At 42.0% G+C, this 19,591-nt stretch overlaps 1 protein-coding gene across 1 annotated transcript in view; it reads left to right on the plus strand.

Annotated features, from left to right (window-relative positions):
• The window catches only part of LOC135280566 (uncharacterized), a 62,122-nt gene that overhangs the window by 3,319 nt on the left and 39,212 nt on the right, over positions 1-19,591 (plus strand). The window contains exons 2-6 of the mRNA XM_064388601.1: positions 1,478-1,578; positions 4,138-4,317; positions 9,368-9,473; positions 9,653-9,826; positions 15,628-15,705. Of these exons, the coding sequence (XP_064244671.1) occupies positions 9,801-9,826; positions 15,628-15,705 (104 nt within the window). The 5' untranslated portion in view covers positions 1,478-1,578; positions 4,138-4,317; positions 9,368-9,473; positions 9,653-9,800. The remainder of the gene's footprint in view (positions 1-1,477; positions 1,579-4,137; positions 4,318-9,367; positions 9,474-9,652; positions 9,827-15,627; positions 15,706-19,591) is intronic.

The raw sequence follows: 19,591 nt of genomic DNA on the forward strand, positions 1-19,591 counted from the left end.
ATTAGGAAGTCTTTCCCTTTTTAGTGCATTGGTGTTAACAGAAACTTGCTGTAATTACGAAAAAACTCGTATTGCAGTTTTATTACTTAATAGTAAGGTTTTTAATGAAGCTTTTACAGTTGGATATATGAAATAATTGTATCTCATCTAAGTTTTAACTTTGATTAAAAAGCAAAAAGCATATTCAATATTAGTGAGATAGATTCTATCACAATGTGCTTCTCCTGTGATGAAGCTGTATCAAAACTATCCAGGCACTTGGTGTGTGGATTATTCTTTAATGCTATCTGTGCAGATAGAGCACATGCAGCTCTGACTGTGCCCCAGGTATATACATGCATACATGCACAATACTGGGAGCACCACAGAACCCTGATCTTTTAAGGTTTGTGCAGTCTTGGGAAATAGTATCTATCATGAGAAACTGAATTTGTGTCCTTAAGGAATATCATGTGGGGATGTGGCTACAGAAGCTGTGAGTATCTGCCCTGGGTTGCATTTTTCTGAGTTTAGGGCTCTGTGAAATAGTAGGATTTAGTTCCCCTCAGAAAGTAAACTGGCAGGTAAGGTTTGTTTGCATATATACACTTATCCAGGGCACACAGGTAGTATTTCTCCCTAATGTGGGTTTCATGGTTCTTTTTGTTAGGGATTTTTTTTGCCCTGTCTTTTGTAACAACTCTCCACTGTTAAGATTATTATTGTTTAAGAAAATCAGTCAGTTATAAATAAAAGTTAAATACTTTTGTATTAAGTGCATCTTATGCCTTTGTCATGACAAATGTGATTGATTAGCTGTCTTGAGAAATTTATAACCTTTGATAAGATTGCACCAAGAGAAGTGCTTTGTTAGTTTCCAATGGAGAATGGAAAGAGATTTTTGATGTTCCTCATTACTGGTTTTCCACTTGTGATGGAGATAAAATACAGTAAAGTGCTTTTCCCTCTTATGTACAAGGGCTCTTCTGCCTTTCATACCTGGTAGAATTGTGTGGTCCACTTTGTATTAGTATGAATGGCAATTGCTTTGTAAATGTGATGGCCATTAATGGGTGAATAGTCTGTCATCTCTTATTTTGTCCTTTGTCTTTATGTTTTATTCACTTTTACCCTCTACAAAAGAGCTTTAATTTAGACCTCAGACAACAGTACCAGTGCTCCAGTTCATTATAGATCTAGTGGCAGTTTTATTTCATTTTGATGTTCTTTATATTTTGATGGGTGTACAAAACAGTAGAAGCCATTTTAATCAAAAGAAAATTTCAATGAGAGCATGACCTGTAAACAGAGGTTTTGTAAGAGTCACAAAAGTTTCTGTTACACATTTGGAAATTATTTCCATGATTTAACTGCAAAGGGCAAGTAAATCACCTCCCTCTAAGAGTCAGAAAAAGGAGTGTTTTTCAGGATCTTTAGTTCTGTTAACTGACTCATTGTATCATCTCAGCTAATTAATTTCACCTTTTCTGTGCTTCAGGATTTCCATCTGTGAATGAACTAATGACACCTACTTACAGGCAGTATTGTGAAGATTAATGAATTGACATTATTGAAGTATCCTGAGGTGGAAGTCCTGATGTAAGTACAAAGCACTATTACTGATGCTTCCTAATTAATCAGTCCACAATCCAGCATGGGGAATCGCATTGGTCTAGAGCAAACAAACACTGGATTGTATTTGCAATCCGTGGGTGTTTTTTTTCCCCCCCAGATTTCTGGTTTTAAATGTTATTCGAACGCCCTTTTTTGGTGAGTGTAAGAATCTCCCATCCCCTCCTGGCACTTAGAGGTGAGATGGGCTTGGCTTAGAAGAAATAGGTGATCCCAGCGATACATGTATCCTCCTGGCAGGCTTTACTGTGGATACAGAATTCAGCCTGGGATTTCCTTGCCTCCTCTGGTGTAACATTAGTAACACTTTAAACGTGCTGCCCTTTAAAATGGGGATGAAAATGTTAGTGTAACCAGGAACATCCAGGGGGATCCAGAGTGCCAGCAGGGGCTGGATGTTCCTGCAGGGGAAGGTGGGTGGGAGGAGTGATGTTGTACACCAGGAAATGTCAGAAGGGAATTGATGTTGTGAAATTGTTCACAATTTATGCGGATAACGAGGTCCAGTCTCACTCCTCATGGCTGGGCTGCTGTTTCCATACAAATACAGCTACAGCTGTGGAGGTCTTACACTACATGTTTAAAAATGGAAAAATAATTAAAAAGAAACAAAGCTGGAAACAGTTGAATTTGTCTGAGCCTTGCTCTAATTAAGTGGTATGAAACATGTACCTAAATTCTCATAATATGAGAATAATTGTCAACTATATGCTCATTTTGAGTACATAGTTGACAAAAGAGGTGAATGCAGTGGCTGCCTGTATCAATTTCCAGAGACCAGTCACATTCCTAAATGTCTTGATACACTTCTTGTTGGAAATTGAAGTCACAAGATATTTTTTTGAGTTATTTGTAACTGTTACACAAGTGCAGACAGGGAGGTTTAAAGTTTCACAAACATTTGTATTTCTTTCTACTTATGTCACTTCTTTAAAAAGAAGAATCCATCACGTGCAATTATGAAACTGCTTCACGTATGACACAGTTGAAGATGTTTTCAGGCCACAAAAATGAAATTTTCTATGACTAATTTAAATTAAAACCCCACTCTGGCAGAACATGTCCTCAGTCTTTGGAGTCACATGGTTCTTGGAAAGCTCTTCCTTGGCTGTGCAGGAGGTCAGACTTTTAAGGAGAGAGTCTGTGCACAAATGTGCAGTGCTGCTAATGAGAGGAATTTCACACTTCTCCCCTCTGCCTCAAGCTCTGTGCTCATCCTGCGGGCTGCTGCCTCGGAAGCCTTTGGAATTAGATGTTATAATGAGTGCTGGGCCATCACTGAGCTGGTGCAGCCTCATGCTGGAGCTCTAGCTGGGGACATGGCTTCCAGAAGGTAGGGTCACCCACTCTGCAAGAACAAGTGGTGCTTAAAAGTGGGGTCTCCTGTTTGTTTCTGAGAGCATCTCTGCTCTGTGGCTGCCCTTCCTCTCCCCAGTGACGATTTTCAAGCCAAACAGCCCTTTCATCATTGCTCTGGCTTAGCAGCAAAGTTGTCTGTGGATAATAGCAGGCTTCACTTCTTCCCCAGCTAACTGGTAGTCAGGCAGCCAAAGAATGGCCTATCCAAAATTAGGATATGCTCAATGCACCATCCGCTGGTGTTGTTCCCATCAGCCTAATTACATGACTTTTGGGTCAGACAATGTCTCATTGTGTGGCCCTTGGCAGCTAGGGGATGCCTAATGCTGCATGAATGTCTAATGTGGAGTTTGATGGCTATGACCAGGCTGCAGTTCCACACTGGAATTGAAAACATCCGTGTAGTTTCCATAGAAAACCAGGTCAATGGTGCTTCCATGTAGCAATAGCCCCAGGGAAAGCCACTGGTTGCTTGTTTCCTGTACAAATCTGTGCAGGGTGGGCAGCTTATGGTGCATTTCTCTTTCAGGTAAATGACAATTAAGGAGTCAGATTGATTTAGTTTTTAGTGACCTAATTCAGAATCTTAATTTATGGCAAGCACCATCCCTCAACCATTTATCTCTATTTTATGCATTTAAGAACACTTGTGAAGTATCTTATGAACACTGCAAACACAATGAAGATGGCTTTGTACCCATAGGTTAAAAAAAATCATTTTATGTTTTCTTTGACTGCAAAAATTTTAGGTAGATCTACCCTATCTTTATGCTTCCTGTAAAAGCCTGCCTTTTTTACAGGCAAAAGCAAGGTATGAATGTAAAACACAATTCATTGTAGATGAAGGCTGTAATATGCTTGTTCATTTCAAAGGAGAATGTACAACTAATTACATTTTAATTGAATCTCTAACGTCAACAGCTGTTTTTAAAGGATCTTTTAAAGCTACATTTATTTTTAGTATTTAGTCTTTCTTTGCACACATCTCTCTTCATGCATTATTGCCCTTTAGAAAGTTTTCCGTCTTTTAAAGTATCAGTTAACACTAGCATACATTAAAGACTAAGGTGGTAAAACTTGGTTTTAAGATGCTTGGTGTGACTTTTCTGTATCCAGAGGAAAAAAAAAAGACTCCACCAAAACACCCTTGTTCTCTTTTTCTCCCAGAAGTAAGAGGTTCCAGTTGCAGCCCAAAGTGCCAAGGCCAATTCTCAGCTGCTGGTGGTTTGTGTTGGCTGGCTGTTATCAGTTCCTCCACAAGGCAGCTGCTAATTACGGTAAATAGCAGAACCATCTCTTCAGACGAGGGAGCTACGCTGATTTAGTCCTTCCCTGACAGCAGCATCTGTGAGTATCCTTTAACTTGGAGCGATTAAAAAACAACTAACTGCTATTCATGTGAAAAAAACTTTGTTAAAATTAGGGCTTCACAAATCAGGGCTTGGCTCTGTTGATTTCCTGGGACATGAGTTAAACTCACTCCCCAAAACCTTCTCTCTGCTCTGACCAGAGGGGTTGGTTCATGTCCCAGTGGGTTTGCAGGAAACCTGTGTGTTGCTGGTGATGAGCAGCTCTTTTCCTACACATGCTGGGCTTCCTGCAGCTATGGAATTTACTCAGAGAGAAGTTACCCTCTTCCAAAGATACCCTCCTGTGCCTCTCCATCACCTCTCCTCTTGAGAACTGGGTGTCTTTGTGTGGTTCAGAAAGCACTCCAGAAACTGAGGGAATTATCTGAGAGATGATTGCTCTATTGCTGTGCAGGAATATGTAGCTAATATCAGTTTACTCTTTTCTGTATAATTCTACAAATTCTGCTCTATTTTTCTGTAAACATCAAAGCCTACTAATCACCAGAGCCCTGTGTTGGTTTTGGAAGGTAGTTTCATTAGTGATTGAAATTGCAGTGTAGTTGCTAAAATTTCATAAGCAATAAATAAAAATTCATTATCTCTTGCAGAAAACTAGGCAGTAGGCTCAGAAAGACTTGACATCTGAGGCTAGAATAGTAATGGATGTAGTGGCAGTAAAATAATTGCAAATCAGGAAAACCAGTGAATCTTCTAGTTAACACCTGCAAATGCCTGGTGATTATGTTTTCACCAATAAATGGAGATTTGTGAGACTTGTGATTTGCAAGAGAAGAGTTGACCTCTTCTATTTTAGTGTTAAATCTCTCTTCTCTCCTTGTGAGTGCACCGCTTCTAATTTTGATTATGTTAGGCAAGTGTAAATCACAGTTAACACTGGTGACATTGCTGTAATTGCAAATATCTGGAGTCAGTGTATTTGAGAGAAAACCAGACCAGATTCTTTGGGGGGAGAATCTCTGAAAGCAGAGTAAATTCATGAGCGTGATAAGAGCTATCCTTATCCTGATGCTGCAGTAAATGAGAGCTGAATCTGACCAGCTTAGCACCACAGCCTAAATAGGATTTTTAATGAAGCATGCAACAGCTCTTACATAAAAAGAGCTTCTTTTGTTTCAATAGTGTAAAGCAGATAGAAATACTAAGATGTGTGGTGTTTCTTCAGCACTCCAATGTCCACTTCAGCCATTCCTGGAGCAGCTCAAACCATTTTAATGCACTGATGGGGCAACTGAGACTAAAAAGGATCCTTGGGGAGTTTGATTTAGCTCTTAGACAGTCTTGGCTTGATGTATTAGGTTCCTGTGAAGATAAGTTAACTGCCATTAAAAACGTGTTTAAAATTCTGGATTGGAGAGCTCAATAGAAATGTGAAGCATCTTGTTATGTTAGATGCTGTGGAATTAGCACCATGGTTTATCCTTGTATTCAGCAATAATTTCTTTGTGCTGGGGCAGAGAAACAGATCCAGTAAGAAATGTGCCACAGCTGGGCTGATGGAGGCTGCAGTGAAACAGCATTTTGATTTGTTGTGTTCTCAGAACTTTGCTTAATGTGTTACTATTTCTTCTTGTTAGAGCTTGGATTGGATCACATAAAACTGAATTCCAGGTGCTGAATGGTTACATGGCTTTGTATTAGGAGTCATACCCATCACTCCAGGATTGCTTTCCTGGTGTCAACAGCCTGTGCTGAATACCAACAGCACCCAGGGATGTTCTTCTGTACCTCTGGGAAAATGCACAGCACCTTGTGCAAAATAATCATGTCTTGCATGCTGAGTTGTTGAAAAGTTGTGTGACTTGAGTGGTGTCATTTTCAGTAATATTTACCAGTGGACTCTATATACAGACTCTTAGGCCTACTGTTATGTTGGGTCACCATTTCTATCAGATAATGCAGTTTTTATTTGTGTGTGTTTTCATAGGTAACACTTGCTCAGCTCCTGCATGGTGTTTTATCCAACCTCTGTCTTGCCTTTCCCCTCTCAGCCCAGGGTTGTGTGCAGATGAGCTGCAGCAGATGGGCTGTGCAGAGAGGCAGTGAGGGTTTGCCCTGCTGCATTGAAATTCTTGGAATATCAAAAGTCACCCCAAACTACCTGAGCCAAGACATGCTTTCTCTCTGATCTCAGTGGATCCAGGGTTTTCCTGCCACGTACATTTGCTGCCTGGACAGCAAGGAATTGTATTGTTGGCTGTGTGCTCACACACATGAGGACACATGGAGCAGGTATGTTGTGTGTGGCTGAGAATGCAGGCAGCACGTGTTGCCTCTGTCAGAAACATGCTTTTCCTGCTCTGAGGGCTATTCAGGTTATCTGTGTATAATATCATGAGCTGGAAGAGAAAAGGGGATTTGTGCCCTTTGAAGAAACTCCTCCAGTTTCTCTTCTGTCTCTCTTCAATGTGATATACACTATTTACATTTTTTAAAATTAATCTTTTTCCCCCACCCTCCTCTTGCTCCAATCTTTCAGGCAGTTGGAGTCTGGCTTTGGGTTTGCTGGGGGTTGCAGATTTTAATTTCAATGTGTTACTGGATTTTTTGGCTCTGGAGCAGAAGCCAACCTCTCTCGCAATGGCTCCTCTTTGCATCAGACACTGCCAGGTTAATACGTTCACTGATGTACTTATTAAAAGCTTGATTATTAATTAATTTCGTCTATACTATCTTTAGGTAGACACCTGGACTTGAAATCATCAGTCATATTTTTTTCATGTTGCTTTGCTCTTTCTATTCTTATATCAGCTTGGAAAACCATGGTGTTGGTACTGGAAACCACTGTTTCCAACCCATTTATCTGTGTGGGTCGTCCTTCTGGATTATCTTTTCTGTTTTTCTGGTGAAAACCTTGAAGATGCCATGGCCTTTCTCTCCTTTCTTCCCGACTCACAAAGTTATAGCAAAACTTTGCCAGACCTGACAAGCAGCTACCTGCGTGTGTTGAGCACTTGCAGGCACGAAGTGAGAAGTGAAAGTCAGGGAAGAGAACTGGGGGGAATAAAACTTTTGAATCCAGACCTTCCAGTTACACAGTTACAGTGAGATGTGTTTACTTCAGAGAAATGAGCATTTGCAATCATTTGCTGGTACCTATCTAAACAGCTGTTGCTAAACATCCTAAATTCAAATAGTTTAATTTTGAGGGAAAATCTACTGGTACAAACTAGTCTGGGGCCACTCTTCTGCATGCAAATGGGAGAAGGGAAGGCTTGTTTAGAAGTACAAATGTAACAGACAGAGGAAAAGGGGGAAAGGGAAGAAAGTCTGGAAAAGCCAAGTGTTGGGTAAAAAGCCTTCCTTGGAGAATTCACATCATTGTGGTGACTGCACTGAGGACCACCAGCCTTCTGAAAGCTGCTTCATTATTGGAAATGAATAGGAAATCCTCTATCAGATCAGTTGGTGCTTTAGATGGCACAAGACTAGGAACTTTCCATGTTGTAAATTTAATTTGCCTTTTTTTTAGTTTAGCATAAAATTTGATTAGACTCCAGGAAATTCCTTAGAATTTCAAGAGAAGAGATGTGATGCCCTGCTGGAGCATGGCCAAGGTGCATTTTCACAGGTGTTCTGATCATTAATGAGGGGCTGTTCATGGTACAGGTTATCACCTGGTGAGATAAATGTGATCTGAATCAAGAGGCAGTGCAATCACACTTCTGTCAAATTAGCCCGGATGAATGATGCAAAGTTTATGCAGCTTTATGTTTTCAGATCAGTTTTATGCCTGCTGTGGGAGGACAGCTGACAGTGAGCCAGCCAAGGTTAGCAGCTGATCTGGTGTAAAGTCTTCCAGTACAGTCACCCCAATAAAAATTTTTAAAAGAAGTTTGCAAAGGCAAAGTGCATTTGCATTGGCCCAATGCTCTCCATCCAGTGGCCACAATGTTGTGCAATACCATAAAAACAGATTTAGCTTTTCTTTAGGTCACCAGCACAGCTCCCTGAGGTTCAATTTTCTAGACCTAAGCAGGGGCTTAGGTGACCCCAGGCTGAGCTCAGCAGCCTGGCAGGTCTGTGTGTGTGTGCAGAGCCTCATATTGCATCCTAATAGTGATGGTTTTTAGGAAACTTTATGCAAGTTGTAATTCTGAAAAGCTACCTGCAGGTGTTTCCTGCAGGTACAGCAAGCTGAAGTGGCAGGTTCTATCTCAGTTTTTATCAATGCTGGCTGCATTCCCTGGAGCCAGCTGTTAAAATCTCTGCTGATTTTCAAATGAGTGTTAAAAGCTTCCTCTACCCAGCTCCTTCTTCCCTCTGTGTCTCCTCCAAGAAACCTCTGGCTCCAAAAGGGGCCCAGAGTTGAGGGATTGGATATCCCATGTGGGATCACCGAGCCCAGCATGTTATTCTTTATTCTCTCAAAGACTGAAAGTCATTAAAAGTAAAGATGATGGATAAGTGGTGTTTAATCAAGAGCTGTCTTTAAGTGGGTTCAGTTGTGAAGTGGCAAAGGGTTAGAGAGGCTAATTTCCCTGTTATAGATGGGTCCACTTAAATTTGATCATTGGAAAGCGTAATCCATGTTTTGTAGAATAAGGAAATATCACTGCTAAAAAAGCAAACCATTAATTTTCATTGGTTTTCCCCAATTTTAATATTTGTGTGAGGAGGGACATGTCTCCTTTATGTGGAAAAGACAATTTGAAACAAATAGAGAACCTGTAAATATTGGTACAGCATTTTAACCTCCCTGAGCATGGCCCTGGTGCCAGGTTTGTCTGTGGTTTCTGCTCTCAGTCAGGATCTGATGGGGGTGTGAGCTGCTGTGATCACCCCCAGCTGCACCAGGGCTTGCTGGGCTCCTCAGAGATAGGGGCTGCTCTGGAATTGCACAGAGGTACTTCCCATGGTGTTCATGCTCATTACTGACAGGAGTAACTGAATAGCTTCACAACCTTCTGTTGTGGAGCTTTGGTCAAATGGTTCCATATGCCATTGTATTAAAAGATGTTTAACACAATGTTTGTGGCCTTCCCCGCCAAAAAAGCAAAGACTGCAAGAGAAATTTCTCCCTACAGTTTCTCCTAGGAAAGCTTACCCAAGTGTGTTTTTGTCACATGGCTGCTCTTGTTCAAACCTGCAGAGGAAAAGGGGAATTGTGGCCATGGACCCACCTGCTTGGAGGTGCCAGTCTTTTCTCTTGGTTAGCTGAGAGCTGGGGAGGACTCCTGGTGACTCCTTTCTCTTGCTTTCCTCATCTCCATGTCACAAGAAACAACTGCAGACATTGTTAGAGCAGATCTCAGCTATGTGTTGTCTCAGTTCAGGGTGGTGTTGGCTTCCAAATTGTCTTTTTTTGCCAGAACATACAGTGATCATTGGTGACAATAACTGAGCTGTGGGAAGACAGCTCCTTCCAGCTGTCTGCTGAGGAGTACCTTGTTCCAGTGGAGCTGTTCTGCCTGTTCTTGAGACCCTACATGGCATCAGTGAAGTTTTCAGCCATGCTGGATGAAAATGGATTCTGTAAGAACAAAGTAGGCTCACCTGTTAATCTATAGATAAGCTGATGTTTAAACCTCGTTTTCTGCTCTCTTTGGAGTGAAAGGAAATCATCCAAATAAGAGATTTCAATTGATTCAGTTGTGTTTTCATTTTCTTTGTGATAAATGTGACTTTCCCTTTCCCTCTCTGGAGAATGCCTGTCCCTCCTCCCGTTGGCAGCACTGGCATCTGTGCAAACCTCCTTGCTCGGGTTTCCCCACTGGGAGTTTTCCACCCTTGCTGCCCACACTGGCTCTCTAGAAACCACCTTTCTTTCAAAACCCCTCAATTAACAGTGAATGGTGCCAGGAAAGAGGCTGACCCCGTTATACTTTCTCTGTGCCAGGCCTGGTTGCTGGCGGAGGAGCTCTCCATATGGTTCAGCTTTTGCCATTTTTCCTGTTCCTCCCAGATAAGCTGACTGACCTGGGAGTCCACTTGGCCCTGGCACAATTGAAGCTGTACATAATCACACGAGGAAAGTAGAAGTGAAAAGCCAGAGACAGTGTGGTGTCTGGGCAGGCATTAACTGGGCTGTGGCAGAGCTGATTTCAGGCCCCAGATCTGCTGCAGCTGTGGTCTGTAATTTTAGGAGGGTCACTTAATGCCACCATGTCTGCCTTCCTGGCCTGGCCAAGCAGAGGGAGCAGTGCTCCTGCTTGGTCCCAAGGCTTTCTGCCACCCATCCCTTGGGGCAGGGCTGCTTTTTGTGCAAGGGCTGCCCAGCATGACAGGCATCTTGCTTGAGGTCTGTGCAGCCTCCAGTAAGAGTAACACAGACAATCAGTTAACTGACTCAGAAACAAGTAATCAAACAATGTGCCTGTGAGCTTTCTCTCTTCATTGGATTTTATTATGATGTGTTCTTTGTTTGAGTCACTCTATACCTCTAGGAACATTTATTTAGCTTATTTATGACATTATGGTTTTCTTAGAAAACCAGGGCCTGGTTCTGAGTAGTCAGATGGATAATGCCTTTATTCATGTTGTTTCTCATGTAATAATTTTAGCCTTTATAAATACCTACTTCAGGCACTGAATGTATTAAAATTCTTGCAGTAGTCTTCCTTCTCTCAGATAGGATGAAATACTTTCTCCTGCTGGCTGGATTTGGACCCTCTGCTCAGGCTGTTATTCCACTCTTGGTGCCACTGTGATTGCCAGACTTCCAGCATGAGTAAGAGAACCTGGTTAATAGCAATTGTATGCAATTTATTTTTCCCTTTCAGAGGTTATATCTGGTTACTGTGTGACTGGAACAATGAGACTAACCTCAGTTTTACTGTTACAAAGCAGCTATGAGCTTTCTGGGTAAAGTATATTTTGACTGACATACAAGTAGCTGTAGCTTTGCTGCACAATGGAGAAAATGACTTCATTTAACAGCTTTCTGTGCCAAGAAAGAAATAAAACAGTTCTGAGAATGTTGAACATTTTTTTCCTGTTTTAATTTTAAACCTAAAAGAAAAAGCTGTTGCCATATAAGTCCAAGTCAATGGAATGTATAAATCTTTAAAAAGGTTTCATAAAGTAATAATGATTTTAGTATATGTACCAAATGAGATTAAAGAGCTACATTTGGTTCTAATATAGAGTTTCACATTCAAAAGGACCATCAGTTTCCTGTTTAAAATCTACTTATATTGAACTGAATGGAGTTCAAACATAATGCCATTGTATTTCAGACATTTATCTTAATTTAAAACAGCTGAAAAGCATTAATAACAGAGCAAGGAGATGCAGAGGTATAGGCATTTCTCCCTCCCTTCCCTGCTTTTTAAAATAATGAACTCAGATGGAACATGCACTGCTTCTGCTGTTCTGCCAGTGTGCAGAGCACGGGGAGCAGGGTGCCAGCCCCCTGAAACCATAACAGGAACATTCCTTTGGAAGGGCTGAAGGACAGGAGGGAACCTTCCTTCACTAAGCATCCCTTTCCAAACAAGGGTGGGTCAAACAACAAATTTATTGGAGCAGTTTTTTCCTTCAACATCTTCAGGAGGCATTTGCAGTATAGGCATAGCAAACTGGAACTCCCCAGTTTGAGGCTTTGATTCCAGTCTCCTCCTCCCCATTGAAAATTCTCCTCTGCCATGCTACCCTTTAAGCACAAAACATGGGAAATCATGCCACTGTGTATTTTACATGCCCTTTGTATGAATTTCATCTTATCTGTTGTAACTCCACACAGGATTGCTAACTCTGTGCCAGTCGGGCTGTTCAGAATTGTTCAACATCTTGGAGCTCTGAATCATTGTCAATAAAAATCAAAGCTGATTTCTGTTTTCCTACTTGGTGTTGTTTCCCAGGAGGAGATGGTGAGTGAATAGAATGAATGGTAAGGGCATGAGAGGTCAGTTTTAGCACACCTACTAGAAAAATCCTTCTGGAGGCTGGGTCAGTCTTGTTTCAGGTGCTGTACAAGGACAGAGAGGAGCCAAGTGCTGCCTCTGAAGGTCTGCAACATAAGTAAGCTTTACAATAATTTTCCAGTGAGTTTTCACACTAGAATAAATTACCTCAAAACCCCTTCAGAATGATAAAGGAATCAGTTTGATGTTCCACTTGCATGGGAACACCTTTTCCCCAAAGATGCCTGATATCCCACCAATCAACGTATCTGTCTAGTGGAATAATGTGAGAATGTAGTTTTTATTATCAGGTTCTTCCCAGGGAGCCTGGGCTACTTTGTAGTGCTATATTCCTTGCAGTTCTCAGAATCATGTGCATTAAAGGTTGCTTAACAGCTGGTGAGTCACACAGCTTGTTCTTTGAGCTCGAATGCTCCATTAGGGCACATCCACTAGAGGTATTTTAACCTTTGAAAAAATCAATGCAAGTGGCTTAAGCATGCTAGGTTTTAAGGAAAAAAAAAAGAAAAGCAAAACAAACCAAAAAAACAGAAGACTCTAAATGACAACAAACTGCCTGCATGGTGTTTAATAAATTAATTCCTCTTCCAGTGGATGTGTCTTAGGGGTGTAGCATTTGCTAGAGAGCAGCACAGTACTTGTATAAAAAGTCACTGTGCTTGGGCATCAGACAAAGTTGAGTCTGAAGGGAGTAAAATGTCTTCTGAGTTATAAAAATCTTTAGTTCATTGTCTCAGCATTGCAATGGGGGACAGACAAGGCACTTGGAAGTGTACTCCCTAATTTCACAGGGGAGTTGGTCTTTTTCTTAAACCATGAACTGTATTTACTGCTGATAATTGCAAATATGGCTCATGTGTACCAACCCACAGTGCTTGACTAAGTAGTCAGAATGAGAGAGGAATTCTGTAGGCAGTGTGTATTTCCCTGGTGTTTAAATGTACCTGATGTTAAACGAGTTAAACTAGTCCTGCTTTAGCCAAACTTCTTGAGGAAATTAAGTATATGCTCCCACTTCCCTGGTCAGTGCTGGGGCTTCTCCTCTGTGATATGACTTGGTGGAGAAACATTGATTTGAATCAAATTTGACTGTGAGATGAAGGGCTGAAGGGTATTGCAGTCCTCCAGATTTCATAAGGAGAAGCAGTCCAGCAGAGGGAAAACAAATCAGTGCTTCCTTTAGGGAACACACTGCAGCGTTTGCTCAGTTGATTATTAGACACCTGAGGATCCAAGCCTTTGCCATGCAAACGTGTGGCACAACTGAGCAAAAAGCAGATTTCTGAAGTGGTGCCTGTGGAATGAATCCTTTGCATAACAGGGCAGTGGTTTGATTTTTCTCTTATGGTCTAACCTTGGTGATTTTATTTTTCATTATGTATTTTTTGGGATAAATAACCTGGCTGTTATTTATAATGTTATAATGATTTATAATCCCCAGCCCCTTCTCAGAACTCCTGGACTGCCTCTGCTTTGGGCTCTTTGGCAATGATTTTATGCTCAGTACAAGATGGAGAAGTCTCCCTGCGCATCCCACCCCCGAGCCAGCCCGGCTGGGATGTGGCACAGCTCCTCTCCTTCAGCGAGGCTCAGGGCTGGGCTGGTGGCAGGGCTGGCTGGGAGCAGCTCAGGGTCACTGTCCCTGCCGTGGGCAGGGTACAGCCCGGCAGGGAAACCCGAGCCAGGCTGGCTTTGGGACCCAGCCCTGGGTGGTGAGCAGGGGCAGTGCCAAACCCCTGCAGTGCCAAACCCTGGCAGTGCCAGGCTGCTCCTTTCCAGGCCATGTCCCAGAGCTGGCAGGCAGGCTCAGTGCCCCGGGTCTCAGGTCCTGCAGGGAGTGTCCCCTCTCTGCTGGGACAGAGCCTGGGCTGGGGCAGGGAGAGCCCCTGGCTGTGGAGTGGGGCAGAGCCCTGGCAGAGGAGAATGTTCTGGTGCTTCGTGCCACCAGCGTGTCAGAAGAGTTAATGGCAGATGTGGTTGTGAAAATGTTCTGTATTTTTAGACAACCTTTAATTAAGACACTCTGTATGTAGCAGCGACCAAATAATATGCTGCCACTTGAAAGCTGTCAGGAGGGAAAAACTGTACAAAGCTTCCTGATGCAGCCCTCTTTATTTTTATCTGAAAGTGAATTAGGAAACCTTTCCAGTAACAATAACTGTCCTTTCACATGAAATGATTTATTTAATGCACACTGTAAATACTTTGGGCATCTATATGGATTTATACTTAACCCCTTTCACTTCACATTGTTTAATCTAGCCTCATATTAAAAAGATTACATCTGAAAGCTGAATGGGTTTTGTGATCCCAGCCTTTTCTTCTGAGACTAATGTTTTATATAATTATTTTGATACAGCAGATTTTTTTCCATCCTTTTGTTAACCTTTGTGAGGGGTGAATAGGCCTTTCAGGGTTTTCATTTGGATTAAATGAAGAGAAAAGAAATGTACAGGGTACAATTCTATTTCAAACTTAAAAATGCCTTCATTAATAGCATATTTATTTGCCTATAGGGTTAGAAAGATGTAAGATGATAGAGGATTCTCTAATAGGGCACGAGTTCTTGCTTTGATATCACAGAGATAAAGTTTATCACATAAAATTGGGCTTTGATAGAAATCAGTTACAGTAAATCAAGATTTAAGAAATGTAAAAAAACTTTATAAACATCATTTTGACATTCCTAGAATTTTGATACCCATCACTGGATAATCCCACTGTAAGTAGTAATTAGATTATTATTTAGCGAAGATATTGTGCAAACTTACAGAATTAAATTGGTTAATACATGTAAACTGCTCCCAGTTTCCTCCCAAGCTCTGCAGAATGACCAAATCCCACTCAGGCTGGGAGTGGAAGGCAGTCTTAAAAATTGCAACAGCAATAAATCTTTGTGCAGGTGGATGTTCATTTACAGACTTGCTCTGTCACCTGTGGAATTGCAAAAGCTCCACAAGGCAGGATCAGGCCCAATTTTGCTTCTGCAGGGCAGCTTATGTTCAGCTGGAAGTGCACCCGAGTGGAAGTGCTGGCAGGTGTGCTTATTTGCTGCCTTTTCAATTCAGCTTCAGCGTGTCTCCTTCATTCTTGTGTTTTGTTAATTTTATTGTCGGTAGATGCTTTGATATGCTAATGTGCAGGGAGAATTTGCCAGCAGTTGCACAGAGAGAGGCAATGCCTGAGCCTGGAAGGCTGATCAGGACGTTCCTGCAAATCCACATTATTCTACATCACAGCTAGCAAATGCCATCCTGCTCTCTGCTGTCCCCAAGTCACTGCTGCCTTCTGTAACAACTCCATCCTTACTGAAATTATAACAGATAACACCATTAATATATATTCTATAGCAATACAAGTAAAGAATGCTAAGGATTCTGTAGTCAGCAGTAATGCTCAGGGAAATTATCTTTGGTTTTCAGATTTTGGCTCTTCTGGGCTCAGGTGGAGTGTCCTGAAGGATGGTTGGAAAAGAGGTGGGAAGGATGGCTGGAAAAGAGGTAAGTGTGACAGCTTTTCAGAACAGAGGGGCTGAGGTATGGCAGACCAGTTGTCCCTTGTGCATATGGGTATGCAGTGGTTTTTGGAGTGTCCTGCATGTGAAGAACACAAAAAAAACCCAAAAAAAACCCAAAAAAAAAAAACAAAACCCAAAAACCAGCAGAAAGAACAGGTCCTATTGCTAAAAGCAGAAAATAATTATTTTTTTTAATTCAAAATCTTTCTGTAGTTCTGTAAGCTTTTCTTACGTCTCAAACCCTTATATCTTTGTCAGGCAAAGGACAAATTATCCTGTTTCCACAAGTGATTTCTAACACACGAGTGCTTTGCAGTGGATCAAAAACCAGAAGAGGAAGAAAATGGAGGATCCATTTCTCATGTTATTTTCCAGAGAATCTCCTCTAATATCTCTGGGAATGGTGCCACATATCACAAATATCAGCATCTGAACCAAATCTGATATTGTTGCTCATGCTAAATAGCACTCAGTTCTGGAGTAGACCTACAATAACACTTGAAAGGTGTTAGCCACAAACATGCTACCTCCCAAAATAGTTCTTCAGGCAGTGATATACTAGAGGCAGAAACCAATGAGATGAATAGTAGTGCAGGTGATAATGATTGTTACCAGATGTGAGAATTTGACCCCGAAAGGCTCCTTTTTGAGCACCCTGTACCAGTGGTTGACAGAGTTTAAGTGAGTATTATTTCAGAAAGACATATTTTGCACAAAAGGTGATTATCTTCTCTTGGACTGGCTCCTACAGAAAAGCCCATGGTCACAGCTGTAGGCACACAAGCCCTTCTTCAGGACTGATGCTTGAGCCCCAGGAAGAATCAGTTTATAAAGTATAGTACTTTTATTTCAGTGACAAAATGCCCAAACTGTGCTCAGCAGTTGGTGGGCCTGGGCTCAGAGCATGCTGGTTCCCTGTGACACATGGGCTCAGTCAAAATCCATCCTGGAAGAACAACTGGCATATGGAAAGGAGAGGAAAGATACAGACACATCAAACACTGGAACAAAGAGACACTGTCCCTGCCAATTTTGGTAAAAATAAAATAATAGAGCTGTCAGTGTCCTGGGTTGCTAATGAGTTGTGATGGATTGAGAGACCTTCATTAATTTTCTGTGGAGGTGAATAGCAGAGACCAGCTCCTGATGTGTGATTTCAGTGTGACCCAGGGGTGGGCCTGTGCCTCAGACACGAATCCATGAGCTTTATTAGATATTTTGGTGAGTTCACTGCAGCTGTAAAACCTCCTCCAGCAGCTGGCTGAAAACTTGCCTTGTGTGAAGCTGCCACCATTGGGCTCAGAGCTGGCTGGGATAACATCTGGGGTAGCTGGTGCAGTTGCTGCACCTTACTAACTCTTACCTGAATCCCCACACCATGACTAAGGCATCTATTTTTCCTGTTGTCACCTGAGCTGTGAGAGCAAAGCTGGAGGAAAGAGGTGTTGGTTGGTCACGTTGTGTTTTGGCTTCTCCAGCCAGCAGACAGTCAAATAGCTTCTCAGAAGGCAGCATCTGTTCTAGCAGCCTCAACTACCTAGTTAAAAACGACTTGCAAGCTTGCAGGCAACTTTAGCCTGGTGGTATGAATAAAAAAAGCTATTTATGCTATTTTTCAGAATTTGGTCGATACCACAGAGTGCTCAGGTTTGACTCTAATTACATTTCTCTGCAGCTGGGTGTCAAGGGCCTTTGTGGCAGCTGAAGGTGATCTCTAGAGGCCCCATGGCTTGATGTGCTTCAGTTGTGGGATGAGCCTGTACAGGGACCCCTAGAAGTCTGAGTGCTTGCTGGGTGAGGGGTAGAGGTGTGGGGTGGGGTTATTTTTCCTTCTTCTTTCCTCCTCCACCTCCACCTCCTTTCATTTTCTTCTTCCTCCCTTGCAGGGCTGTATGGTTCAGCTGGGTTTAAAAGCAATTTGCCATGTTCTTTCTGCCTTTATCCAGGCTGCAGTATTCCTCTGAGGATGTGCTTTTTAGTTGCTCTTTATTCTTATCTCCAGGAATTTTTTCCCTCAAAGAGAGGCTGTAGTGATTTTTCTGGCAGGATGTTGCTGTTGCAGCAGCAGAGGGCTGTGGGTCCTCACCAGAAATGTCAGCCCTTTGCCATGAGGCAGTGAGTCTGCATCTGCAGTGCTTCTGATGTGAGCTATCATGGCTTGGGGAGGAGATTTTGACAGGAGACAGCACTTTAGAGGGTAAGTTAAAAGCATTATGCACTTGCTTCACTAAACTGGAAACACACTTTTACTTGCAATATCTGCTAACAAAGAATTGCAATGACTAATCTTCATTTAGAGGCTTCACTCTGACACTGCACACAGCTTGGCACTGCAGATGTGTCCAGAGAGCCTGGCTGTGCCCAGTGAGCCCCTGCATGGTGTCACCTTGGCACTCAGGGATGGTGTCTGTGACCCTGGCAGCCTCACAGGGTCCTCACACTGCCTCCAAAAATGTCACCTGCTTGTGCCACTCCGCATGGGGCAGGGGCTGTTCTACTGGGTCACAGCCAGCTGATCTGCTCTTTGTTAGAGGCTGCTGGGTTATGTTTAGGGCTGCTCCTTGCTGAGCACATCTTTGGTATCTGGCAGCTCTTGGGCTGGTGAACCAGGCGAAAATTTGGGACTTTGGTTGACAGGTACCAGTGATCTATGTATTTTGATTATTCCCACTGTTGCTATTGTCTCTTCCACATTAAGCTTTTGAGATTCCCTCTAATGCATGGCCTGTTCCAGGGTCTCCTCCAGTAAACCAGTTCCATCAGGCTCTCCCTTGCCCAGGTGGATAGGAACACACCTTATTTCCAGGTGGAAATTAGCAGACCTTTGCTGAGCCAAAGAAGAAATGCCTTTTAGCTTTCTGAGGAAGTAACCACCAGGAAACAGCAGAATTTCTACCTGAAAAATCATAGATTTATTTATTTTTAAATTTTTCCTCTTTTTTGGAACTGCCTGTACTCCACCCATGGATCTGTTTTCCTCTGTGCTGTAAAGACAGGCAATAGTGCAGCTTGGAAGGACTTGCAAGATAAAATGATATCTGCTACATCCTTCCTAACCTGAAATGAGCTTTCTGGGGCTGAAGCTTCTTTCTCCTGCTCATTTATAGGGTGCTGGCTGCAGTGGGATCTCAAGCCTGTGTTTTACAGGAGCTACTGAATATACATCACAGCTCTGTATTGTTTCATGGGTCTCTTGATAGATGAATTGCTGATTAAGACTTTTCAAATTGTTGAAAAGATCTCTTAGTGCTGTGTTATCTATCTGTGTGACCTTTCTACTTGCAGGCAAAATATCTGTTATCTCCTTTTAAAAAAGCATCAATTACTCAGTTAGGATTTTAAAAAGAATTTTAATTTTTCAGCTGCAAAATTCTCCTTTAAGGATAGTAAGGAAATGGGTATCTAATCAGAGTGCTTGGGAAATGCCAGCATTCTATGGCTTATGGCCACCAAATGGGTTCTGTAGGAACCACAAGTGTGGAATAGGCAGGTTTTGACTTTCAAGCCTAGGAAGGACATTTGCAATAAGTGTTTTTTTTTTTTTTTTCTTTTTTTTTTTTTTTTTCTGGGGGGTCTCAGTGATCTTTGAGAGGTGACCACTGATGTAAGTGATTAGAAATTTGGTGTTGCTTGGGGATGCTAAATGAAAATAGGTTATTAAACAGGTTTTACTGGAAACAATTTATGAATAATTATCTCCTGAATAATCAGAAACATTAAACTGAAAAGAATAGATATGTCATTAAAAAAAGAGAGAGAGATGGGATCAAAAGGGATCTGGAATTAGCATTCCTCATTATTTTAATGCCAGAACATGCTTCTGTATTATTAATAGATGTTAAGACTGCTGCAGATTTTTCTGACTGCAT

The sequence above is a fragment of the Passer domesticus genome, chromosome 14 (assembly GCF_036417665.1).
Source record: "Passer domesticus isolate bPasDom1 chromosome 14, bPasDom1.hap1, whole genome shotgun sequence".
NCBI lineage: Eukaryota > Metazoa > Chordata > Aves > Passeriformes > Passeridae > Passer > Passer domesticus.